The sequence below is a fragment of the Nannobrachium achirus genome, assembly GCF_963921795.1.
Source record: "Nannobrachium achirus genome assembly, chromosome: 23".
NCBI lineage: Eukaryota > Metazoa > Chordata > Actinopteri > Myctophiformes > Myctophidae > Nannobrachium > Nannobrachium achirus.
The window spans coordinates 46813891-46841810 of NC_137830.1; the positions used below are offsets into that span (position 1 = coordinate 46813891).

Here is a 27920-nt window from a genome sequence, read left to right on the forward strand (position 1 = left end):
TGATGTTTTTATTTTCATTTTCTCACTAAGTATGTAGGAGTAGAAAGGAACCGAAGTTTTTTGATACTTGATATGACTGCCTGCCTGATAGATAAATAATGACAATATCTAAAGTGTGCTCGCCAGGTACTGGCGAGCCCACAATAAATAAATAATGACAATATCTAAAGTGTGCTCGCCAGGTACTGGCGAGCCCACAATGAAGATAACATACGTGTGCTCGCCTTCCAGGCGAGCCCACAATAAATGTCTTCAATGTGTTTGTAGGTGTCTAGTAACACATCTCACGAAGATTGAAATTCTATTTCCCTATGGAAATCTGTGACTGCTGCAGAAAGTTGGGGGTAAATGTACTTGACCCATGACCCTAAATGTACCCCCTTTGATTCTGACACAAATGCATTTGGGTCCCCATCCAGAATCAGGGGTACATTTACTATTATATATATATATATATATATATATATATATATATATATATATATATATTACTTTGTTGTTCCCTGGGGGCTGGGGAACACACTTACATTATAGATGTCTTATGTATGAACTTGAGCTCTAGTGTAGTAGTGGAATCGGGCAGGTTTGACCATGGGTTTGACAGTGTGATAATAAGCTCCTCCCATGAGAGAGAGACGCTGCTTGACGTTGAACCGCAGCCTCTCTCCTCCTCTAGAGATGGGATTTATGGTTCTTTGAAGTGATAGCCGGATCTGTGGGATCCGTTCCTTTCAAAGAGCCGTTCAAAAGACTGGCTCATTTGAGTTACTAGTTACTTTGTAGATTTTGATTATAATTACAAATAACCCTATATACATTTATTTCGGACATATATAGGCACAAACCTGCCATTTTCAAATTATTATTTTTTACATTTTACTAATTGGAAAACCTGTGAAACAGGACATTCTGCACAATGAATACTTTCCGCTATTGATTGATTGATTGAAGAATTTATTAGAAGTTTGCAATAGAAAAAAGTACAGTTTCATGACAGTACAAATCACTGGTACAAGGTCAACTAAAAGGAGATCCTAGAAAGCCGAGGCTTATTTCCACAGGAACCACACTTTAAGTATCTCATATAACATTGAAAGACAGACGGATAGAACATAGTACTTTATCTAGGATAATATCAGTTTCAAAAGCATAACATCAAATACAAAAGGCAGAATACAAAGAAAAAGGGGGGGGGAGCATGGGGGCTTAGTCTATTTACAAGTCACGGGTAGCTGCTGTCTGAAGGTGACTTTTCATACCAATTTTGAAGGAGGCTAGGGATTTGCTCTCCTTTAGGGCTTGTGGAAGGGCGTTCCACATGTTGATGGTATAGCAGGAGAACGAGTTAGCGCCTTGTTTAGTGTTAAATCTACGCTGATGATGATTAGTGGAGCTGCCTCTGGTGTTATGATCGTGAACAACATCCTTGACCTTTAAGAAGTAGTTTGTCAGGTACATGGGAATCTTGGAGGTGTAGTGTATCTTGTACACCAGGCCCATTGCATATTGGTACTTTGTACTTTAAGTACATTTTGTATGATACCAATAAATTTGTACTTTTACTCAAGTAGGTCTATATTAATATATTCCAAACTTCTACTTGTGGCAGAGTATTTCTACATTGATTTGATTGCAGTATTGATATTTTTTTTTACTACAGTAAAGAATTTGAGTACTTTTCCCCACACACTGTTCATTTACAAAAGGAACGGCCGGCTCCCTACTGTGAACCGAATCCCATCGTTCATTTCAAAGAGCCGTTCAAAAGACTCTATTCGTTCGCGAACATCCCATCTCTATCCTCCTCCTCCTCCTCCAGTCCAAAGCCTTGTTGCAGATCTCCATTTTCTCCGGGCGGACAGTGAGAAGAAGAGCCAAAGGAAAAAAATGAATGAAGAATACGACGTTATCGTGTTGGGCACCGGGCTGACGGTGAGGACGACCAAAAGCAACATGAATCGGTGCTGTTTGTGAGGGGATTTGCAGCCGGTTCGCCCGGCACCGCGCTGTGACACTGTTTGCGCTAACTGGGCCTAATCAGCGCAACATCTTGCTAACTGCACAGGGAGAGCAGAGATAACCGCAAGTTAACGTTAGCTGTCTGTCCCCTCCCTGCGCTTCTTCTCAGCCATTGTAAAAACCTTAAGGTTTTTGTCAACAAACAAAAATGGAAAGTGGCCGTTTTTGGTCTTTATATAATTAGTTGTGTCTGTATACGTTGAGCGCAGTTGTTGTCACTAAGGAGCTAATGATTAGCCGACTTAGAAGCCAATGCGCCCTGCTGCTAAAGAAGACGTGTCACCGTTTCTTTCTGGACTCTTTCTGGTTCTCCTGTCGTATTGCGATGCAAAAGTGTCATCATGTCGAGCTTGTAGTTTGTCACGTGAAGTTACTGGTCAGTGTGGTGTGTGTGTGCTTTGTGACGGGAGGAGTGAGACATGTTAATGAATTAATTTGACGTTAGCTTGGGCTCGTGTAGCCGCTCCCCTCGGGCTGGGTTCAACAGGCTGCTCCTTCCTGCCTTCCGAGTTCAAGTTGGATGGGCTGCTAACAGGAGCTAGCATAGGGAGCTAGCACTGGAGCTAACTGTCGCTGAATAAGGAAGAGGCTCTAACTTTTCGGCCGAGTGTACCCATGGGTGTACCTTGTCAAAAGAGCTGATTTACAAGCTAACGACGAGGCGCACCAGTGCCGTGTTAGCTTGTTGATCGGCTCTTTTTTTGACAGGCGCCGCACTGTCATACTACAAAAAACGAGATTACCAAGTGAAAGTTCACACTTAAACTTAACGACCATGTCCATGGGTGAACTTTGTGCATGGCAAAAAATAAATAAATGAAAGTGATCAAGAGACAAGAGTCCTTCCATACATTGGACAAACGTATTTACTACCAAGTATGACCGGAAATTACTTTGTTAGCAATCCAGCAATACTTTACTCTCTTGTCTGACCGTAGTAGTAGTCGTCGATGTAACTAACTTAGGGTACTTATTACTACTTGAAGCATGACATGGGAAAAACTCGTGATCAATTTATTACTACGCCTGGGAAAGCCATGGAGGCATGGACAATTCCCCCCATCTTGTACAGTTTCTGATTGTCAAATCTTTTAATCCATTCCATCGTATGTGTAGATTGTTTGAGTATTATTTGACAACCTTTCAATTACATGATTTCCTGAACATCTACGTTTATGAATTGAGCTCAGTTGTCTTTTTTTTGCGCCAGTGTTTTGGACATTAGTTTATGCTGGTCCTGTTGCAGTTTAGCCTACCAGGATGTGACAGACAGTCAGGAAGACTTCTGGCTTGTCAGCAAGCTGCAGGAGCAGGACGCATGGGGTTTACAGTGGACATGGGGTTGGATTTAAACAAATGGGTGGATACTGTTGTTGTTGGCTCACTGATGGGTGTGGTCGGGAATCGGATTCGTGACATTGAGGAACTGAAACATTCAAATTGTAACTGTACTGTAGGCCTAAGTGTAAAGCAAATCTCATTGTTATGAGTGTGTGCTTCACATGTAAAAGAAAACCACCAAACAATGAATACGAAATGTAAAAAAAAAGCCTACTAATGTACTACACAGTACACACACTGCATAATGTGCCATAGATGACAGATAGAACAAATCTCCTAGCCACCACAATACATTTAAATAGGTTGTTAGTTCCCTGTCATAAATTGATGAAGTAAAACCTGTAATTCATGCAGAACTTCTCTTTTTTACGTACTAACTAATACTGCTCTTACTACATCCTAGTAAAATGGACTTGCCTTTTGATCCCTAAATTGCTGGTAAAATAAATACCCATCTCTCCAGCATCTTTGATTCATTAAGAGACCCGGGATCCCATATACTGCGTTCTCTGAGGAAGGAGAAGAGGCAAATATTCAGATTCCTAAGACTTAATTAAATGGTAAATAAAATGGTAAATGGTGCATTTATATAGCGCTTTTTATCCAAAGCGCTTTACAGAGATTGTGCATTGCATTCACCCATTCACGCACACATTCATACACCGGTGGCGGAGGAAACCATGCAAGGCACCAACCTGCTCACCGGGAGCAATGTGGGGTTCAGAGTCTTGCCCAAGGACTCTTTGACATTAACTCAGGGGGAGCCCGGATTAGAACTGGGAACCCTTCGTGCTCTAATAACGGTTTCTCTACCCCTGAGCTATGCCGCCCCAAAATCCAATAATGGTTAAACTGAGCAGTGGTGGTAACATTGAGGAACATGACACAGCATTGTAATCACCTTTATTTTTAGAATTGGTTCAATATTATAGTTGTCACTCACAAGTGTCTTGCTCTAGTCCGGTGTCTCAGAAGCGTGGATTCAGGCTTGTGCAGACTCTTGTTGCTAGACTCTAGACTAGAGAGCCATTCAAACTGTTGGGAAAATGTCAAACTGTGTGTCACTGTCATATAATGAAAGCCACTAAGCCAGCCTGCCTTAACCCAGCATGATACCCAACCCTTTCATGTGATTCTGGTGGCCTTTTGAACTTCAGAGATACGTCTGACTTGCCTCTAGTTTTCTTAGTGGTGCACACTGCTGTCCACTCATAATATATATATGCACCTGCTTTTTTATTGTTGGTATACTGTTCCGGTGTTAAAGATTGAACTAGGATTTTGTCTTGGCAATGAGTATGTGCTTTATTGGCTTAATTTTCTGCTTGACTGTTCCCTGAATAGGTGTATTTCCCCTCTCTCTGCATGTCAGCTACTATATGGCTGAGGTTGTGATGACGAGGCTGCCTCCGTCTGTATGTCAGAGCCTATATTTATATAGGCAGGAGGGTAGCCTGAGTCACATGTCACTCAGAGGGGCTCACAAGTGACTCATCAGATTTGTACAGTATCTCGCAGGGACAATTCCTAACCCATTTGAAGAACCTGTTGTCTAATATCAAAGTGATTATGGTATTTTTTATGTCCATGCTGCAGAAAGTGCTGATGAGGAAATGATTCGGCAAGGCATTCCATATTATGACCGTAAGACCTAAGGCCGTAGGGCGCCACTGATTTTCAATGAAATGGCTTGATCTGTTATTTTTGGCCAGCCACACAGTAGTGCAACACATTATGAATTTAGCTCAAACAATTTCCCTAAGGTAAATAGTTTACTATTACTTTTTTCCCAGATTTGTATTCAAAAAAATCTTAATGCCAGGCATCATGTCATGTTTTGCACGGAAAACGTTACCATTTATTGTAAGGCTAATGTTTCATTAATAATATGACACTGTGCAGTCTTTTCGTGGGTCTGGATCAAAGTTGTGCTGAAATGTTTAGCCTGGTGATCTGATGTCTCTTCCTGGGGTACAATCCATTAATGTGAAAACAAGGAAGACTGCACAGTGCACACAGGTTATCATGAATTATTTCTTTGTAAGTTGTTCTGAGAATTATTAGCTTTAACAATTGACTTGACTCAATGTGTCAGTGGTCTATGGCAGGGGTTTTCAATGTTTTTCAGACCAAGGACCCCTTAACGGAGAGAGATGAAGCAGGGACCCCCACAACACATTCTACATATTGTGTTTACACAAGATCTTTTCTATTAATGTTGGATTAATGGGTATTTTCATACATTTAACCAATACTTTGTAAACTTGACCTTTGGCTCTGTAACACTCTACAAGTGGTGAATACAAAGAAAAAAGAGAAGTTCCTATCACACGATTTGGCTGCCTGGAACCCCTTTTGAAGGTCTATGGCTTATGCAGGCTGATTCAACAGAGTTCACGTTTTTCTGTTCCTGGCTGAGATTCTATGTTGGTGTGTAGCAGGCTAATAGATAGCTATGGTGGCTAGATCCACTGCCTACTGTGTACATTAGTGTTATGTCTTAAAGGAGCAGCAGCTACATATAGCATGAAAAGACAGTTCTGTATGACTCTGTATGAGCCAGCATTTACCATGATATGATATATAGACTATGTATTACCTCTATATTATAGAGGTTACTTGGCACTTGGCAGTCGTTTCCTCATGTTAAAGCTCTGTCCTAATTTACACTTTGCCTGAAAGCCTGGCTAGGCTGAGAGGGAAACCAAAACAATGGCAGCAGTCTCTTCCTGTCATTACACAACCGCCAGTGGTCATGTATTGTACACCAGAGAGGGTAGGTGACATCATTGTGAATTCAAAGTGTTTTGATGCACTGTAATGTTGAGTTAGAAGTAGGACATCTTTGCTGTCGCCTCACAGCTAGAAGGTCCTGGGTTCGATTCCCGCCGGGGGACACTGTGGGTGCTGGGGGCGTGTTCCCTCCTCCGCGTCATCAGTGCCCACACCCTAGGTGGGGTTGGCAAAGGGCCTTTCTGTGTGGAGTTTGCATGTTCTCCCCGTGTCTCCTAGGGTAGATACCCTCACAAAAACATGCAGTAATCCTGGTCTCTATAATGCCTCCCCCTGGCCAGCTGATGGAGGGGAGTGGAACTGGTTGGAATAACGGGTTCCTTCCACGTGCTACGTCCAACCGGGGAAGCTCCCCCTGTCAGGTGATAAGAAGCGGCCTGCTCACTCCTCATGCATTGAAGGAAGCATGAGCTCAGTTCGGGGCCCTCCCCAGGTTGGCAGAGGGAGAGTAGAGCCCAGGATCACAGCTTAGGCAATTGGCACCGGGTGAAAAAATGGGTTACAAAAATCGTGGGATAAAAATTTAAGAGAAAAAAAAGAAGTAGGACATCTTTCTTTCATGTGCGTATCACTTCCCTCTTATTAGGCTTCGTTATCTAAGTTGGCCAACCTACTGTATACTAGGCCTGTTGGGCTATAGTAGTTTCACTAGATGAGTACAGCCATTCAACCAAAACGTCACCCTGAGACTGAGTAAGAGTCATTGTTCAGGAGTGAGTCCCCTGTCTGAATAAAGTCCACAAGATCATATGACACTGTGCATTTTGCTGCTTCCACAAACCCAAGTGGTGTAATCGTATTAAGGCTTTTGGTCAGTCGGAATTCCATCCGGAGTTGGTCAAACATGCAAGTCTCAGAAATGTATAGCCTCTGTCAGATTTCTAATCCTCCTTCTAGCTCCACAGAGATACTGTCAGATGTGATAATCATGTTGGTGTGTCTGATCAGAAGTTATTTCTCTCAAATGAGGCGTGGATGCTTCAGAGTTCAGACAGAGACTCTTTCCATTAAGTCCCCATCTCTTTTCATAGCCCGTCCTATCAGGATTTAGTGGTCATCTGGCTGTTTATATGCCACTATTCACAGTAGCAACTACATTCTCCCTTTTTCGAAGAGAATGTTAAGGAGGTCTATGATGTTCTGTTCTCTGGAATTCTTCCCTACCAGAAATATGAGCTTGTGTGGAACTTGGACTAAATGAACTCTCTGACTCTGACCACACAGCTACTCCTCCCAGCCATTCTATTACAAGTAGCCAGTGCAGACAGTAAACTAAAGACGGCCTTGCAGCTGTACAGTGTGCTCTCTGTAGTTGCATAAGTCCAGGACCATCCCCCTTTAAAAATACAAACAGAAAACGTTCAATCTTGCCAGGAGCGAAATAATAAAATCTATACAAATGTTTTTAACCCTATCAGTGCCAGTTTTCACCACTAGAGGGCGCCCAGTGGCCAAAGAATTCATCATAAAGATACACTGTTACATGCACAAGCCCTGCGCAGCCATGATGCACCAGAACACTTTCCTCTGTTCATTTACAGGAACAGGATGAAGTTAGCTTGAAGTTAGCTATTGGCTACCAAGCATTTTAGAAGACCTATTTTCGGCGATTTAGCCATGATTAAACCTTGCACACCTCATGGATATGCTTGGAACAGAGAAAATGAGCTCTAAAGATCCTGGATTGCATTGGAGTGGATGGTAAATATCGGCGGCGCGACGCTCTCGCGGGCCGTGTAAACAGAATATAGTGGGGTTCAAAAAAAAAAGTAACTTAAAAAAATATATATATTTTTTTTTTACAAAAAAAAAAATTATATCCCGAACTAGTTCGGGATAGGCACTCAGGACGTTAATACGGCCCAAATTATCCCGAACTAGTTCGGGATAGGCACTGTATGAGTTAAACACACACTACACCCAGTGTAAGTTGTTCTCAATTGGTGTTAGTCTGGCAAAAAAGATTTAATGTCGGTCATTGCAAACCCCCGCCAGCAGGACTGACCCACTGTTGTCACAGACACTTTAATGAGATCAGAGCATGAAGAAAATAGTCAAAACAGAGTGGGCTGCATTTATTTAGTTTAAAACTACTTAAATATAGACCAAAGGGATAATCTTGTCAGTGGTTACTGGACTGAGCAAAGGGGATAGATCTGTGTTACAAGACCCCAAGTCAAGTCCACTTAACTGCCTTGCAGCAAACTGATAACCACTTTGAACCTGGGATCCCTGTTTTGGGCATGTCATTATAGGCACAGGTTTTCCAAAAGTTATATTCAAAAATAGCAGATCATAATGAGTTGATCAACAATTAAGTTGTTAAATAACTGAACGTGATTAAGAGTTTAGTCTAATTATTGTATTATGTTCATCGACCACCAAATACAGATTCAGTCTTGTTTTCTCCCACCGGGGAAATTCATTTAAGTTAAGCGTCTTGCTCAGGGACACCACGAGTCCACGACACATTGCAGATTGCAGGGGGGGGGGGGGGGGGGGACTTGCGCATCCCAGACGGGCTGGGATCCCACTCTGTATTGGCCGCCCATAAAATATACAGTAGGGTGAATGAATAGCAAGCCTGCACACAGTTACCACCACTGATACTAACGCGTGTATCAAAAAAGCATCCCGCTACGGGCAGTGGAGACGTCCCTCTCGTTCCGCTTGCCTCTGATTGGCCAAAGCCCGTTGCCTTGTCAACAACTAGTTAGAAAACCCGACGCGTTATAAGTTATCTTGAGTATGACAGTAGTTTGGGTTTTAATGTTAAAGTAAAGGCAAATTCGAATAAGCTTTATGGAAATGCAACTAGTGAGTATGAATGTTAATTCACATTTCATGGTTCCCTTAATTGTTTCCTACAGCCCATGTTTTACAAGTGTACATGTTTGGCTGTTGTGAATAAACAGTTATTTGTCTGCATTTTCTAGTAGTGAACATAAAAAGACAGTAGGAATTGTATCTTTTCAAAACGTGTGTTGTGAGCTGTTTTCACTAATTCTAATTTCTCTTTTGTACCATGCCAACCCATTAAAAAACACCCAGCATAGAAGATAAATAAAATGACAGCGAGGCCTTTCACAGTACAAAGTGTCAAGTTTATTTTGAGCACAGCGCAAACTGCAAAGTGTCAAGTGCAGGCTTTAACAGTAGTCTAACAGTAGGGGCGTCTCTATAGAGTGCCCGTAGCGGGATTCTTTTTTGATACACGCGATACTAACCCACGTCTTTCCCGTTTTGTTTTCTCCAATAGGAATGCATTCTGTCAGGGATCATGTCGGTAAGGGGTAAGAAGGTGCTACACATGGACCGAAACTCATACTACGGAGCTGAGAGTGCCTCCATCACACCGCTAGAAGATGTAAGTCTTGACCATGTTGGCTTCCTGATTGGACAGGAGGTCACTTGTCCGCAACCTTCTCTTAAGGTTGTGTTTCCTTTTGTTTGTTTGTTCTGTACCCGAGAAACTAGGTTGTTACTTTGTGCTTGTCTTATCAATCATCCCGTCTCTCCTACAGCTATTCAAGCGCTTTAACATCCCTGGCAGCCCTCCTGAGTCGATGGGAAAAGGCCGGGACTGGAATGTGGACCTCATCCCTAAGTTCCTTATGGCCAATGGTATATACACTAATCACCCCACCCCTTGCCTTGTATGCACCGTAACCCATGACTTGCCTCGTGCCTTGAGCTGAATATTAACTGTAAACGATCATATTTTGGAAATGTGTTCAGTCCGTCTTTGATGGGGTTAGTTACAAACTCTTTCTTGGCTAGCAAGGGTTCCCTCAGATATTTTTGTTATCCTTTTAGCCTTAATTTCTCACTCTCCCACGTGCTGCTGACATTTTTGGCTAATAAATCAATAAACTATCTACTGCAATCGCTATTGCAGAATTTGTTCTCCCTGTGGGAGATGCAACTATTTGGGCGCTATATTGTACGTTTTCACAGCCATGCATAATTCACACTGTTCACAGCCAGGCGTATGAATATTTTGTCCTTGTCCAAACCCATTTTAACGCATAACGATCCTAATTTAGTCATTATGCGTTCCCCTTGAAAACCCACTATCCCTCTCAGTTCTGCCCTCCACTGAACAACCTGTGCAGAGATCGCCTTCCCATCAGTGTTAATGTTTGTTGACTACCTTTTTTCACTGATGAAAACTAAATAAAAACTACGCCATGATGACTAAGACCAATATATATTGACAAATAAAAACTAGACACATGTTAGTGAGGGACTAGTAGAGAAGATCCAGAATATCCAGTAGGACTAAAAGGGAAGTCATTTTATGCTTTGTTGCATGCTGAAAATAGCAGATCTACAAGCTCTCAAGCGTTGCAACGCTATTTTCAGCATGCAGCCAAGTGTAAAATCAGTCATTACAAAAATAATTATGTTTTGTTGACTAAAACATTCCAGATGACTAAATCTAAATTTGCTGTCAAAATTAACGCCGCTTCCCACCTGCCAACACGGGCAAAATTGTGTTCAGTGGACCAGGGAAGATTCAAACCCCTAGTCTGCGGTGGTAGACAGGAACTTTACCCTTGCACCAGTCTCTTAGCCTAGTTCCAGACCCTGAATCGCTAGCCACACCCCTTTAATTTTTTTGTTTTGGCGATTCAGGGGTCTAGAAGTGCTCTCGTTGAAGAGTCCTTCCTCGGTTGAAAATCCGATCGGCGAATAAGCGTCGTGAATCAGCGTGGGTGGGGGTTTCCCAGAACTCATGTGTGTTTCCAATTACACCAGCGCCGCCGCCGTACCGTACCGTGCATCGCGTCGCGGTAAAATGCGGTAAATTGCGGTGAAATGCGTATCGATCTCGCTATGAAACACCAGTAGCAGGCATGTTATGTTGTGTTTGATTACTAGTTCGTAGTGCTCCTATTCTTTTTTTTTTTTTGTTATCAATTATTTTTATTTTCCATAATCAAAAGAAAAATGCAATTAACATACAAACAACACAAACAATAGCAAAACAAGAAAAGGAAAAGAAGACCCACCCACCCCCTTTCCCCGGACCAACACGGAATGTACAATAGTGCATGCCTGTGCTAGGCTGTTACCACTATATAGTGATTTCTTGAATCATAGCCTTAAGCTTATCTGCAATGTCCGACCACATATTAATGTTTTCTTCTTTTGCTCCGTGTAACCTTGCTATCGACTGCTCTAAATATACTATATCTAGAAAGGTTAAGGCCCACTGGCGAAACGTTAACGTATGAGGAGGTTTCCACCGCGTAGCTACCATCTTCTTCGCCGCCGTTAATCCAGCAAAGAAGATGCGCTTGCGTATATTGTTTAGTTGCAACTGTGAGACGTCATTTAATAAAAATAAAGAAGGAGAAGATATGATATTGATACTAAAAATAGTTGAAAGTTTTGAGGCAACCATATTCCAGAATGACGACACATTTGGGCATTCCCAAACCATGTGAAGGAAGGTACCAATACTATTTGAGGCGCAGAGAGTGCAGTTGGGATTATTCAAAATCCTCATAGCACATAGTCTGCGAGGAGTTAAATAAGTCCGATGAACAAAATTTAAATGAATTTGTTGATGGTCTGGATTTCTAGAAGATAGCCTAATGTTAGACCATACTGTGTCCCAACAAAAGTCAGGGTCCAAATTTGGTACATCATTCCTCCAAACAGTATCAACAGATAGGGGCCCATAACTACAGTCTAATAAAAAACCATATAGGGTGGAAACCAAACCTCTTGTTCTGTTACCATCACAGATAAACTCATGGAAGGGGTGCAATCTAAGGGGAGCTTGCCATGGGACCCCATAGGTCCTCATGGACGTTCTCAGTTGGAAGTAGAAAAAAAGGGTATTTCCAGGCAGATTGAAGATGTCACACAAATCTCGAAAAGGTCGTAAACCATTTCTATCAAATAAGTCCCCTAATGTACGAATCCCCTTAGCCCTCCACCTTGGAAAGCGAATGGGGCGATCCTCTATTAAAAGTCTTTGATTATTGAACACTGGGGAAAATAAGTTCCATTTACAATCAATCTTACACATCTTTTCAGCTGCCCTCCATACTGCCACTAAATGAGAAATGATAGGTCCAAAGCGAACTTTGCATTGATGTGTAGTTATGTTTGAATAGATAAGATCTCTCAATTCAACAGGCTGCACTAAACTCTCCTCAAGCTCTCTCCAAGAAACCTTATTTGCTGGGTTAAACCAATTTAAAAGGGGGCGGAGCGTGAAGGCCCAATAATAAAATTTAAAGTTGGGCAATGAAAGGCCGCCATCATCTCTAGCACGTTGTAATAGAGAAAGTTTAAGACGAGGGCGTTTCCCTTTCCACACAAACTTAGATATCGAAGAGTGAAGCTTATTCCAGTATTGCGGCGGTGGTGGCAAAGGGAGCATAGAGCTTACAAAGTTAACCCTAGGAAGAACATTCATCTTTATGATTGAAACTCGAGCTTGGAGAGAGTTGGGCAAAGATGACCATCTATCTAAATCAAGACAAATCTTATTTAGAGTGTCACCATAGTTGTTCTTAACAATAGCCTGAAGAGAGGGGAAAATATCTATGCCAAGATATTTGAATTGGCTTACTACTGGGATTATGGACGGCAGGATAGCAGATCTCATCTGATCATTTAGAGGTAGAAGGGCTGACTTCGTCCAATTAATTTTGTAGCCGGAAATGGAACTGAACTGATCAAAAATTTGAAGGACGTGAGTAATTGACTGTGGTGCATTCTCAATGAACAGTAGAATATCATCAGCATATAGGGAAATGCGATGCTGTGTGTTGTTAATCGAAACAGGAGTAATATCTGCAGACTGACGCACTGTCTGAGCCAAGGGTTCGAGTGAAAGTGCGAAAAGGAGAGGACTAAGGGGACAACCCTGCCTTGAAGATCTGCCAATCATGAATAGCGGCGAACAGATCTTACCGGTTAGGACCATCGCTGACGGATTAGAATAAAGTACTTTAACAAAATGTATGAATGAAGCACCAAATCCCATTTTATCTAGTACAGCCCACAGGTAAGACCATTCCAGACGATCAAATGCCTTCAACGCATCGAGCGACAACACTGCGGCGGGGGTCCTCAGCTCCTTAGCCCTATCGATGATATGCAATAGTCGTCTAGCATTATCAGAGGCTAGTCTAGTTCCTATGAAACCTGTCTGATCACAGTGTACTAAGGTGGTCATAAAACCCTGCAAGCGACGCGCAAGCACCTTAGCAAAAACTTTTAGATCAGAATTCAAAAGTGAAAGCGGTCTATAGCTTGCGCAATCTGTGGGATCCTTGTTCTTCTTCAACAATAATGATATAATAGCTACATTCACATCCCTGGAGAAAGAGCCACTTTCAATTGCATATCGAAACATGTCTAGCATCAGCTGACCTAGATCTTCCCAAAAGATGGCATAAAGTTCAGGGGGTATCCCATCCAAACCAGGCGACTTGCCCCTACGCATTGCGAGCACAGCTTCCTGTAATTCCGCCAGATGGAGCGGTCTATCTAAGGCTTCCGCATCCGCCTCGCTAAGGGTTGGTAACTGTATGTTGGATAAAAAATCATTGCATACTGCATCATCGTGAATGACCTCGGAGGTGTAGAGCTCATCATAAAAAGCACGAAACGTGGCATTGACCTCTTTGGGTTCTGTAACCATGGCTCCCGTTGTTGATTTGACACTAACAATATCAGCAAAATGCTCATTGGATCTAAGACGTAAAGCCAGTAAGTGACTGGGTCTTGCACTATTAAAATAGTAGTTTTGCCTTGTGCGTTTCATTTGAAATTCTGAGCGGCGCTTGAGAATGGAGTTAATTTCTTTCTTAACTAGCTCCCTCTGGGTTGCTGTACTAACATCAAAGTTATTTTGGAGAGAATTATCCAAAGTAGAAAACCGAGATTCCAATTCCACCAGTTTGGCTGACCTTAATTTCCTCTGAGTGGACGCATAGAGGGTTGTATTACTCCTGATAAAGCCTTTAATTGCATCCCAAAGAATTCTGGGATCCTCAACTGAGCCTGTATTGATATTTATAAATTCGCGCAAACCAGTTTGAAACTGAGCTACAAATGCTGCATCGCGCAGCAGTGTGGTGTTAAACCGCCATCTAGGAGCTCTATCTATAACCTGTTTCAGTGAAGCAACACACAGCACCGCCTTGTGATCCGAGAGTGACATTGGGAGCAACTCTACCTTGGCAATTTTATGAAACAAGCTAACAGGGGCAAAAACGTAATCGATCCTAGAGAATGAAGCATGCCTACCCGACAGAAAAGAAAAATCTCTAACCGTTGGGTTCATTAAACGCCAGATGTCGAGTAAGCCAGTTGAGTTTGCCCAAGCACGTAGTTCTGCAGACGCTAGTGCTTGTTCTCTGCTTTCTACCCCAGTGGATCTATCTAGGTTATGTTGCCATGTTGCATTGAAGTCAGCACCAACAATGATTTTGAAATCCGTTAGTTCCAATAAGGTTTTAGTTAGTAATTTGTAAAACTCTTTGTCTAAAACATTTGGAGCATACACAGAGACTAGTGCTAGCATTTTACCCTCCAAGCGGATTTTAGCAACAGCTATCCTCCCGTCACTGTCAGCCCAATCACCCAAAAAATCCAACCTAAGGTTACGTCTAGCCAATATGGCTACTCCCTTGGTTTTGGAAGAAGCAGCTGAAAAGGCTAAAACACGATAATGTTTATTAGCCAATCGGTTGGAATGCTCTTTTAAAAGATGAGACTCCTGTATAAATGCAAAGTCAATTGATTTAGATCGCAAAACCCCCAAAATGCTGGTTCGCTTATGCGGTATATTCGCTCCCCTTACATTGAAACTTAGAAATTTATATTCTGTCATAATTGTGGTTCAAACCATACGCACAGCAAGCACAGTAGAACATTTTAGAATTTCCTAGTTGGTCCCTCACAACAAACCTTCCCAACAGAAAAACAAAACAACCCCAAAAGGAACAGAAAGGAAAAAGCAACATCAAACGAACATAAAAAAACACATAACATTGAAGCTTGAGGGGGAAAACCCCATTAGCATCAGAGTGCACAAAAACAGTTCCCCACACCATCAACCTATTAGTCAACCTTCATTTCACTCTGTCAGAGAGTGCAAACAAGTAACTGCCCAAAAGTAACCATACATTGCCCTCTGGTGGTTATGTAAATATATAACAGATCACCAAAGTAAAAACAACAACAACAAAAAAGTGCCTTCTTGTGGCTGAATAGCTCTCAAACATTCCATCCGCTCAAATTATGATCAATCTCCCCACTTCATATCACTTAAATAAATGAGAATGGTATGTTAACATTTCTAGTAAAGAAGGGGGAGAGAAAAAAGAAAAGAATAAAGGGAAAAAAAAGAGGGGACTATAACAACTGTAATAATAATAATCAGTCCAGCATTAGGCCCACTTAGAATGTGATAAAGCCCTATAAGCCACGTTAATGCAAATAACCAAACACTTGTGACAGATAAGTGGAAATAAGGCTGTCACCACGACACGGCACTAATATAATATTAAAAATAAAAATAAATAAAAAAGGAAATCAGTGTATATGATATAAAACATATATGCACTTATTATGTAGTTAGAAATAGAAATTAAAAGCACATCCGGGGGGCCATATGCAGCAAAGCACACACAGTGTTAATGCATACTGCGCCACATACAGCCCCCCCTATGCATCCATGCATACAAACCACAATTACTAATTAGAAGGGGGAAAAAAAAGAAAGAAAAGAAAAGTCTGTATACATAAGTATTTACATAAAACACAGTTATGTGTGATTAGGAAACCATATACAACACAGCACACAAGATGCATACTGCGCCATATACAGCTCCCTGTACATGCCCAAAAGGCCAGTGCAAACTTAGATAAATGTCAATCATATTAGTTAAGTCTGTTTCCGTCTTAAACAGTAAACTACCATACTCTCCCCCATCAAGAAATTAACATTTTAGAAGACAACAAGTAAAGTAGGTAAATAACTACCCCCCCCCCCCCCCCCAGACAGCGGATCCACGAGCACGTAGAGCCAACGCGCCACGAGATCGTACATCCGCCAGCTATTGAGATTAGAAAAAAAAAAGAAAAGAAAAGAACGAGTCAATGAGCCAGGGAGAGAGAGAGAGAGGAAAAGCAGAGATAGGTAGAGAGACATAGAGAAAGGGCGGGAGAGCGAGTGGTCTCTGGAACCGCGGAGCCTTCACAATTTAGACCATATTATTTATATCTGTTTCGCCTTAAACAGTAGGCTACATTACTCAATACAAAGGCCAAAGCCCAGTCTCGCCCCCCTACCCGAGAAAGTAGCGTTTTAGGAGGCATAAACGAACCATAAACTAACAACCAACATAGCCGTCATTACCTAACAGAAAGAGAGAGAGAGAGAGAGAGAGAGAGAGAGAGAGAGAGAGAGAGAGAGAGAGAGAGAGAGGGAAAGCCGAGATAGATAGAGAGACACAGAGGGAAGACGAGAGAGAGAGCAGGCTCCGAACCGGGACACGGAACACATTAGACAAAGCTTAACAGAGAGAGATAAAACCCTCTAGACCTATATAGTAAGCAGCACAACGCTCAATAAGAGCAAAGAAAAAGAATACAATAATAACAAGAACAATGTCCATTATATTCAAACAAAAAAGACAGTGAATTATGCTTATAGCTTTAGCAGCCCTAAATCCTCTCTCCTTGCGGTAACCTAAATTAAAACGAGTAACACCCACCTGCTTACAGATCTTATTAAAAAATAAAATATATCTTATTCTTCAATACAAATAAAATAGGCATTATGAAACGAAACACTTGAAAACACAACGTCAAGTCAGATGATGAGTCCAAAACAATAAGTAGGCTTACATTAACAACTCACCCTTTGGGGGGGAGGAGGAGGAGAGAGTGAGGAAAGAAAGACGCTGCGTAAAAGTCATCTCTGTCCCTGGTAAAAGTTAGTTCTCTGTAACTGTCGTCTCATCATCCTGCGTAGCTACAGTCTCGTCCGCAGCACCTGGAGTCTTGAACTTATCCTTGCAAAAGGCCAGAGCTTCCTTGGGTGAGTTGAAAGTAGAAGTCGCCTCATCCACGGTTATCCAGAATTTGCTCGGGTGCCTTATTCCGTATTTAACTCCTTCCGCGGTGATGGAACGTAGGAATTCCTTTACTGGCCCGAAAGCTGCCCTTCTCTTTGATGTTTCAGCAGACCAGTCGGGGAAAATATACACCTTTTTGCCATTGTATGTCAGTTGGCCTGCTTTCCTGGAGAGCTGGAGTATGCGTTCCTTTACCCGGAAAAAATGGATCCTTGCCAGGAAAGCCCTTGGCTTATCAGAACGTGGATTGCCGGTCCGATGAGCACGATCCACCTCCGGGGGGGAGTCGGGAAACTCGTCGGGGAATGTTTTCTGCAAAAAAGACTGGATAAAGGCCACTGGGTCAGCCTTTTCTAGCCCAGGAGAGATCCCAATCACTCTTATGTTGTTCCTACGACTCCGGTCTTCTGCTATGACGAGCTTCTCCTCCAGATTAGCACATCTTCTCTCCAATTCAGTGATACACATCTGCAAACTGTCCATGGAGGAACCAAAGTTCTCAATGGCCTCCCCATGTTCAGCCACGGTCGTGTTCAGCGTGGCGACTGCAGGACGCAGCTCCTTTCCGAAGTCATCAATCTTCTTCAGTAGTTTCTTCTCCAAGCCAAGCATCATGGGTTGAATAAAACCATCCATAAACTCTTTCAGTGATTCCTTGAGGACCTCGCGCAGCATGCTCTTTGTAACCGGAGCGTCAGCGTCGCCCTGCATTGCGCCGGCCATGTTGTCAGCGTTTGCGGTCGGAGACCTGGTACTCCTCGACCTCGTGTTAATCGTATTCGGCATGAAACACGAAACAACTGCAAAAACAGACGCTCACCAGTGTTTTGGCGTTTAAAGTCTCAAAAGAACTATAAAGGCAGTACAAAATGGGCTTAAAAAATGTGAAAACTTTGCACCTCCACAGAGCTCAACAAACGCGTCCTACTCGGTCGCCATCTTGTCGGAACTCCGTAGTGCTCCTATTCTGACTGTTTCTTTGGTTAGCAAGTAGCACTAGCAAGCAACAGGCTAGCCACTAGCCAGCCAGTCATGTGTTGGTCGGTGAACCAATCGCTGAAGACTGCCTCTTTTTGGCAACGCCCATCCCTGCAATCACCCTGGGGGGAAGCGAGTTCAGACTGAATAATGAAGTGAAACGAAATGTCAATTCAGGCTGAGTGTCAGGCTACCAGTCTCTCTCTCTGATCGATTTTATGTTTGTAAGCACTCATGTTTTTCTACTGTCCCAGAACTGTATCTTTGCTTCTAATTGCTATTTATATTACTACTTAGGAGCAATGGGACAACAAACAAATGCAACACAACTGTGGGAGCGCTCATGCACAGCTTGTATGGCCTGAGTGAAATAGCATTTAGCCCGATCAGGCCTGTGACCTAAAATGAGTTTGACACCCATTGTACCTGAGCATTATATAAAGTGTGTGAAGTACATGGAACACAACAATGGCGTTCTAACCCTGCATTACTGAATTTCCCCCTTGGGATAATAAAGGTATCTATCTAAAGGTATCTATCTATTGTCTGTCTCATCTGTGTTCCCACGTGCTCAGGTCAGCTGGTTCGTATGCTGCTGATCACACAGGTGACGCGTTACCTGGATTTCAAAGTGATCGAGGGAAGCTATGTCTACAAGAAAGGTGCCATCTACAAAGTCCCCTCCACTGAGGGAGAGGCCCTGCAGTCTGGTAAGTTACGTACACAGTAGCCTCGGAAACCCAGGCTTCTTTTGGCGATAGGAAGAAAAAGAAGCCTGGGCGATCGCGTTATGATCACTGTTGGAGGAAGTGTAGAATTTCCCTAACCAATCAGAGTGCAGAAAGCGTCGCACCGAATGTGTTGACGTCATGACGCAGCAGCGTTCTCTGCACTGAGCAGAGGAGCAGAGGGGGGTGGGGGGAGGAGAACACATGCTATTGGCCAGAGACTCGCGGAGAGATTCGCCGCGCCCGCCCATCTGCCTACACAAACTGGTCCGTGTTAGGTTAGAGTGCATACACAGGTACACTGAATATTAAATAGATTCAACTATTCTTTTTGGTTCACTTCGTCTGTCATTAAATCGGTTCTTTATTTTCATATCTTTGTATCGTGTGGCACTGTAATGTCTCCCAGCTCTTACTGTATAATAAAGGGAAACGCAAGAATGTAACCACCTGTCTCCTTCAAGGTCTAATGGGAATGTTCGAGAAACGCCGCTTCAAAAAATTCCTGGTCTTCACCACCAACTTTGACGAGAACGACCCCAAAACCTTGGAAGGCGTGGACCCCCACAAGACAACGATGCGGGACGTCTACAAGAAGTTTGACCTGGGTCAAGACGTCATCGACTTCACAGGCCACTCCCTCGCTCTCTACCGCACAGATGAGTAAGAAAGAACGACAGTTTCACCAACTATTGTTATAACGATTATCACCATGCTCTGCTGCTTTGAAAGTTGCACCAAAACATTTCCTGTGATGTCTTGTTTCCCTCTGCTTAGATACCTGGATCTTCCTTGCTTGGATGCATTAAACAGGATAAAGCTTTACAGCGAGTCTCTGGCGAGATACGGCAAGAGTCCATACCTCTACCCACTATACGGCCTGGGGGAGCTGCCCCAAGGGTTTGCCAGGTCGGTAATGCGCTACATAACAATCCGCCGTACAAAATGGAGCTGGTGGACGAGCACGGTTGTACTGTAGATGTGCTTTTTTCCCGCCAAATATTTGCCTGTTATGACTTGCCCAAAATAAGGACACCGAGTTGGCATTTTTTATTCACAGGGTTCCCACGGTCATGAAATTCCTGGAAATATTTTGAAATTAGAAAAATATTTTTCCAGTACTGGAAAAGTTTTGGAATTGGGTCCTGGAAGGTCCTGGGAAAAATAGCTATGCATTGTCTTTGGTTATTGATTTTGTTAATACCTCTGAAATGACAAATTAAACATTGGCAGAAATAGAGGCAGAAATTGTGAAAATAGCCGATCTACATGCTCACAACGCCTCGTGTTGCGAGGCGTTGTGAGCATGTAGATCTGCTATTTTCACAATAGAAACGTGTTATACAAAATTCCTCAACTCTTAGTGCTCGTCAGGGTGCCGGGTTCCCAGGTAAAATATGATTATTTCAGGGGTCACGGCCTGAAAAGGTTGAGAACCACCGGCATTGCGCATAGGAGTAAGCGACGTGTTATTGAGCTGAATTATTGTTATATTGTCCTGGAAATTGGGTTAAATATTCTGGAAAAGTTTTGGAAATGAATTGGTAAAATGTGTGGGAACCCTGTATTCAGCATTTACACGGAGACGCATCAGTGATTGAAAACGCTGTAGTGTGAATGTTAGGTGGCGGTGACGCCCTGCCAGATAGACCAGTGACGTTTGTTTACATTCACCCATGCAGCGTGGCTCCACGGCTCTGCACCGTGAGCTGACGTGAGCCATGACATCGCACGTTTTGCAGATTCCCCCGTTTTGCCCGTTTACGTGGAGACGCGGAGCGTCTTCAAAGATACCCACATTGAAAGGTGGTTTCACTTTGTTGTGGATTCAACCCCCAAAAACGCTGTTGTCGTCTAAACAGATGGCATATCTGACATTTTATTTTGCCGGTTTCTCTAGAGACCGTCGCCGTGTAAACGGTGCCTAAGGTTTATGTACAGATCCATCTAAAAAGAAAATCAAAATATTGTGTAAAAAAAGCATGCCGATGCCATCATCACTGACTCTGGAAACTTTCCACTGGACTTCAAGCAACTCTGACTTCAGAAGGTTGACATTTTTCTATAAATCCTTGTTTTGAGTGGTCTTGTGTAATATTAATATTTTGAGATATGGATTTTTTTTATATTCATGAGCTCTATACCATAAAAAATAAAACAAAAGGTTTTGAATAGTTCACTGCATGTGCAATGTATCTAGAATATATGAAAGATTAACATTTTGAATTATATTACAGATGAAAATGTACTTTTACACAATATTAATTTGTTTTAGATGGATCTATAGTTAAAGCTAGCTTCCTCTTTGGAGATATCTGGTACAGGCATGCAAATGTGTGGCTTTTCGGCAAAAATCGCCGCTTTGAATCCAAAATAGGTAATGTGTGTGAATCGTGCAGATCAGAGGAGAAAATGTTTTAGGGGGGTCAACAAAAAGAAGGATGTTGTGGACAAACGTCAAAATAAAACCTAATCATGATACGTGATAATAATCAGAAATTCAGATATTAAGAAATTCAGAAAGTTCCTTGCTGACTGCCATGATGGTTGGGGAAGATGTTTGAATTACAAATGCATGGATAACAAGTTTGACCTGCTCCGCTAAACTGTGAAGGGTCTTCATCACCCCTAAGGCGTTATATTGACGTGCTCCCCATTGATTTTCCCACTTATTACACGGCTACACGGCTACTTAATGAATAAGTCATTCAGCCAAAAGTAACAACAAAACGTAGGATTTCATTGCTTATGCAATGAAAGTAGTCCATTAATTTATGCCAGGTGCATTCAGTGCAACGTGGCCACCTTGAAAAGCAACAGGAAATGTTGATAAAATGAAATCAATATTCGGTTGCTGCATTGTCTATTTCTCACTTGAAATGTTTTCAGAAACATTCTTGAGAGGAATGTTTAGCTGAACACAATATAAGCACAAAATCAAGCAGTGCTGTGCAGATTGATATGAGCAGGTTCTCTGTTTAGATGGTGGTTTGTTATTGAGTTCAGCAGTCTTTATTAAAAAAATAACAGACCGATAAATTCAGTGATTGGACTATCAGAATCAGTGTAATACTATTATTTAACAGCCCACTCAGCTACACAAATGCATTTTTTTGTCTCCGTCCGGAATCAATGGGGGTACATTTATTATAATCAAATTATTTTCTTAGGAATGCGACAATTGCAAAAGAATGTTATTAAACTCAAGTCTCCATGGGGTGAGTAATTGATAGAAGAAAAATAACTATTCCTTTAATATCTTTAGAATACTGGGCAACTGTTAGCTTAACACTGGTGGTCTCACCCCCTAAAATGATTTTTGTCTGACAGAAATGTTAAGGTCTTGTCACGCTTTCACACCTAGTCTGTTTGCATGCCTGCAGGTAACTAACGCCCCACTCTCTTTGAATTCATCCATTCAGATTAAGTGCCATCTATGGAGGGACCTATATGCTGAACAAACCCATAGAAGAGATTGTCGTCGAAGACGGGAAGGTGGTGGGAGTCAAGTCAGAGGGAGAGGTAAGGATATTATCTATTTGACTCTGGAGGTGCATCACGATGTGGATAATTCAGCATCGATGCAGCCTCATTACATCATCGATTATAGCCTGCTAACTTTGAGTTGTATCATATGATTGAATCAAATTGTTGAATTGAATCATAATCGAATCGTGAGGCCAATGAAAATGTACCTCTAGTCTCTACTGAACTCGGAACCGATGTAAGTCAGGAACGATGCAGAAAATGAATGCATATTTCGTTATGCAACACCCCTGTTGAACTGTTCGTCAGATAACTCATTTTACCTGTTGTGTATCTATCCGGTGTGGTACCCATTATCATATCATTGTTTTAGTTTACTATGTTGTAATTGTTGTTATTGCTTTTATTGTTATGCATTGAGATGTTTTCTGTATTGCTGGCATGAAATGTCTCTATAGCACTTTGGTACAATGAAAGTTGTTTTTAAATGTGCTCTATAAATAAACGTGATTTGATTTGATTATCATAACACAGTTATCTATAAAAACAACTGGCATAGTGACACAAAGGCAAAGCTTGGCTGATCCATGTCACAGATCGGCCTAGCTTTGTGTTTGGGAAACCTATGCCTGTGGAAACGGACAGACTGACACACAGACAGCAATCCATGAATGTCTGTATCGGTCTGTTTCTGGACCACAGCCGGCCTGACTCAGTACAACACATCGCTGGGTCATCCACACACATTTGGAAGTCGATCGGTCGGACGGTGCCGATTTATACCCAGGACACAGAACTTGTAGCACTTATAGAATGTACAGTACTAGAGGTTCGCGGACCTTCGGGCCGCTCACATCTAGAGTCCACGCCCGCTTCTTTACTAAAAAAAAAGTTTTTTGAAAAAAATAAAAAAAAATAAAAAAAAAAGTAAAAAAAAGAAATTTTTTTTGGGGGGGGGGAACTATTGTGGCGGAACTATTGTGCCGCAGCACGTTTCCGGTCGGACATATTTGACCGCCGGACGCACTTCCGGTTAAGAGCTCCGTGTGCCACGTGATCAGTCCTAGCCAATTGGAGTGCTGCATTTGGTCGTGTCTGACAAACAAATAAATACCGCTGGCTGCAGTTCTAAAATGTATGTATAGATATAGACAGGGTTCCCACGGTCATGAAATTCCTGGAAATATTTTGAAATTAGAAAAATATTTTTCCAGTACTGGAAAAGTTTTGGAATTGATCAAGGGTCCTGGAAAGTCCTGGAAAAAATAGCTATGCATTGTCTTTGGTTATTGATTGTGTTAATACCTCTGAAATGACAAATTAAACATTGGCCAAATTGTCAAATATTAGAGGCAGAAATTGTGAAAATAGCAGATCTACGTGCTGTCGTGCTCACAACGCATCATGTTGCGAGGCGTTGTGAGCATGTAGATCGTCTATTTTCACAATAAAACCGTGTTATACAAAATTCCTCAACTCTTAGTGCTTGTCAGGGTGCCAGGGTCCCCAGTTCAAATATGATTATTTCGGGGGCCACGGCCTGAAAAGATTGAGAACCACTGGCATACACTACCTGTCTTTGGGCATTGCGCATAGGAGTAAGCGACTCGTTATTGAGCTGAATTATTGTTATATAGTCCTGGAAATTGGGTTCAATATTCTGGAAAAGTTTTGGAAATGAATTGGTAAAAATGTGTGGTAACCCTGCATAGATGGCTGGTTGGATAGATGGATGAGACGGCACTAGCAGCAGGTCCAGTCTGCACAATGGGAATTGTGTCTGACCTCTTAACATCTGACCCTATCCTCAGATTGCCCGCTGTAAGCAGCTGATCTGTGACCCCAGCTACATTATGGACCGGGTCACCAAGGTGGGCCAGGTGATTCGTGTCATCTGCGTCATGAGCCACCCCATCAAGAACACCAAAGACATCAACTCGTGCCAGATCATCATCCCTCAGAACCAGGTCAACAGAAAGCATGGTGAGTGCGCACACAACAATCGATCAAAGGGAAATAAGATTAGTTTTAGGCAAAATATTAATTGAATGAACAATTTTGAAATTGGCTACAGTAGATGTGGAAAGATTGACTCATGCTCTAGTCGATTTAAGTCCAGCTGCAATGGCTTTATTAACCAGACCTGGGGTCTTATCTAGGGCTGCGAATCTTTGGGTATCCCACGATTCGATTCAGAATCGATTCTTGGGGTCACGATTCACGATTCTTTTAGATTCTTTCAAATCCAAACGATTCGAATTAAGAAACGATTATTTTCCGATTTAAAAACAATTCTCGACTCAAAAGATTCTCTATTCAAAACAATTCTCTTTTCAATTCATAATATATCAGGATCTACTCCAGTCATCTGGCATGAAAGCAGAGTACATTTACATAGCTTTTATAATTGTAAAGGTTTTATCAAATTGCAATAATGTAAACAAAAAAAGGTAAATCCAAGACAACATGTCTGATTTAGTCATGCTTGCACACATTCTTTTAACTTTTACAAACACAACATAATATCTAATAAATTATTGTAATAAATAAATATATCAGAAAATAAAAATCATAATATCTAATAATTAATATCTAATAAAGAAATCGATTTTTAGAAAATGAGAATCGAGTCTGAATCTTACCATGTTAGAAACACGATTCGAATTCGAATCGATTTTTTCTTGCACCCCTAGTCTTATCCGTGTGTGTGTGTGTGTGTGTGTGTGTGTGTGTGTGTGTGTGTGTGTGTGTGTGCGTGTGCGTGTGCGTGTGTGCGCTTGCAGACATCTACGTGTGCATGATCTCCTTTGCTCACAACGTGGCAGCCCAGGGCAAGTACATCGCCATCATCAGCACAACAGTGGAAACCGCTGACCCTGAGCAAGAGATCCAGCCTGCCTTGGACCTACTGGAGCCTGTTGAGCAGAAGTTTGTCAGCATCAGTGACCAGTACGCACCGACCGACGCTGGCACAGATAGCCAGGTATGATCGTTATGTCCAGACAAACCAAACAAAATTGCCCCCATAAGTCACATCTGCCCATGAAAGATTGTGGTGCATCTTGGGAATGGGCTTATTGTATCTAAAAAGGAATATTTAGCCACTTGCACGCATGCCCTCAACCACTGAAATCCAGTCATTAAAATCACTAAAAACGATAGAAAACATTAAATGAAAACATTTTAACACTCATCTTTTCTTTTCTCTAATTACAATCTAAAATATGAACGCTTGTTGTAAAATAACAAAGTTGTCCTTTAACTGGGAAATAAGAGATATCAAGTGAATACAATTAGCTGTCATACTTATTTATGGGAGTAAAACAAAATCCATGTCACATTTTTTGGGGGGGAAATGACAAAACTCCAAACTGTGCAGTTCTGCCCTGATTCTTTTGAACGCCTTCTCACTTTCTGAATGTCGCTCTGTAGATCTTCATCTCCCGTACATACGATGCCACGACTCACTTCGAGACTACCTGTGATGACATCAAGGATATCTACAAGAGGATGACAGGCACAGAATTTGACTTTGCCGAGATGGAGCGCAAGAAGAATGACATCTTTGGCGATACAGATTAGACAAGATTCGACTCATCCACAACACTCCTGAATATCCGATAACGCTGCGACAAAAGTTCGAAAAATAGTAAAATACACACAAAATATACAGCAATGGGCTGGCTGATCCAAGTATATGTTCTGCCCATTCAGGAAGTACATGATATAGAATTATTATGATAGTGTTGCTGGATAGGGGACAGGGCAGGAGCTATGCTTTTAATAATCACATTCAGACAGGTGTTGCACTGAATAATGGTTAGTTCTAATACTCTACATTCTTTATGTATCTGACGCGCCTTTCTCTGCAACGACGGGGTGCATAGTCCAAAGATGCCAAATCTAAATGATCAATCAAACCAGTTAAATCTTTCAGTGTGGGGAGGGTGAATACATTTTGTGCAAAACTATTAAAATGTATAAAAACCTAAGTGTTTGGGAGATGTGTATTATCTACAGATCAGTTATTTTTGTCTCTACAGGTATTGTTCTTGTGAGGGAGAAAGACAAGTGGCTTGGCTTCTTCCATTTGTATTGGAGCGGTATGCATAGCTGAGTTATCCTTACAGGGCTTGGCTTCGAGGGCTTGTTTGGGGTCCAGAGAAGCCTTTCTTAAAAACAAGTGACAGCCAGGTGTCTAGATACCTTATCAACCAGCGTAGATATCAGTCATTTGTAAGGTTGAGTGGTTCATATTGGGGATTGATTTTTTCCATGTTTTTACCACCCAATGGTGTCTCTCATCTCCTGCCATTGGTCAGCCCTGGACATGGCACTATACTGTATTAAACCAAGCCACTAGGGCAGGTATAGTCCGGTGTTAATAAGGAAACTACCTTAGCCTGTCTGCAGCAGCTTGATTAACTCTAGTGTAACAGTGGAAACTTGTTAGTTCCTGTACTTCACAAAATATGGATGACTCGAGCATCAACGGCAGGTTGAGGGAAGTATGGTTAAGTTGACTGTAATTGCTTTAGAAGGACCAAATGTCTACTGCAGCAGTATGAATTTGCTAAGGGCCCTGTAATGTCTATGTTTAAAAGATTTAAAAACAAAACAAAAACTAAAAAAAACATGTTGGGCTCAAATGGTTTCTGTACTGCAAAGTAAAAAAAAAAAAGAAAAAAAAAACAATTGTGAAAAACCAAATCTGTGTTTGTTTAATTCTTGATGCCTATTACGATTCCATCGTTTACGATTTGGTTTGTTATACATATAAATCTATGTTCAAAGACATTTGTGTGACTATCTGTTAAAAGTTTGAATGTATAAAACTTTGGACCTAGTATAATTTAGTTGTAACGTTTTACTTCACTAAATATATTGATGCTGCCGGTTCAAATGGCACATTTTCATAAATGTATTACATTATTTATGGAATATTGCATATTGCACTTTCAACTTTAAAGTCTTGTAAGTGATATATTTTGGTTAAGTTATTTAAGTTATTTTGATATTCCTAGTAGGCTAATGATTGCTTCATTTGTTTAGTAAGTGGTCTTCCCATCTCTCCAGCAAGCTGTTTTATACAGTGGTTCTCAACACATTTGGTCGCTATGGCTGTTTTAGCCCATGGAGTGTTTTTCGTGCAAAACAAATGCTTGTAATGGATTCAAAATCATGAAAAAAATCCTAGTTTAACCCCTAACATGCTACACACAGCAGATTATTCTTTCCTGCGTAATAAAGTTAATGGTACCCCAACTTTCTGCAGCTGTCACAGATTCCCATAGGGAATTTCAATCTTTGTGAGATGTGTTACTAGACACCTTTACAAACACATTGAAGACATTTATTATTTGATATTATTCTGATAATATTCCCTGATTAATTTCAATCAATGAGGGATCCCATTTATAAGCTTCATTCTTTTCTTATGAATCTTATTCTATATCATTCA

The 27920-nt window shown here is 41.7% G+C and overlaps 1 protein-coding gene across 1 annotated transcript; it reads left to right on the forward strand.

The window, feature by feature from the left end:
* Positions 1-1824: 1824 nt before the first annotated feature.
* LOC308308994 (rab GDP dissociation inhibitor beta-like) lies at positions 1825-27169 on the forward strand. The gene is made up of 10 exons (XM_080754447.1): positions 1825-1932; positions 9413-9520; positions 9678-9777; positions 18821-18955; positions 19438-19636; positions 19751-19882; positions 22396-22495; positions 24271-24442; positions 25243-25442; positions 25892-27169. Exons 1-10 carry the CDS (start codon positions 1888-1890, stop codon positions 26039-26041), a joined length of 1341 nt encoding a protein of 446 aa, XP_080610573.1. The 5' UTR covers positions 1825-1887; the 3' UTR covers positions 26042-27169.
* The last annotated feature ends 751 nt before the right edge of the window (positions 27170-27920 follow it).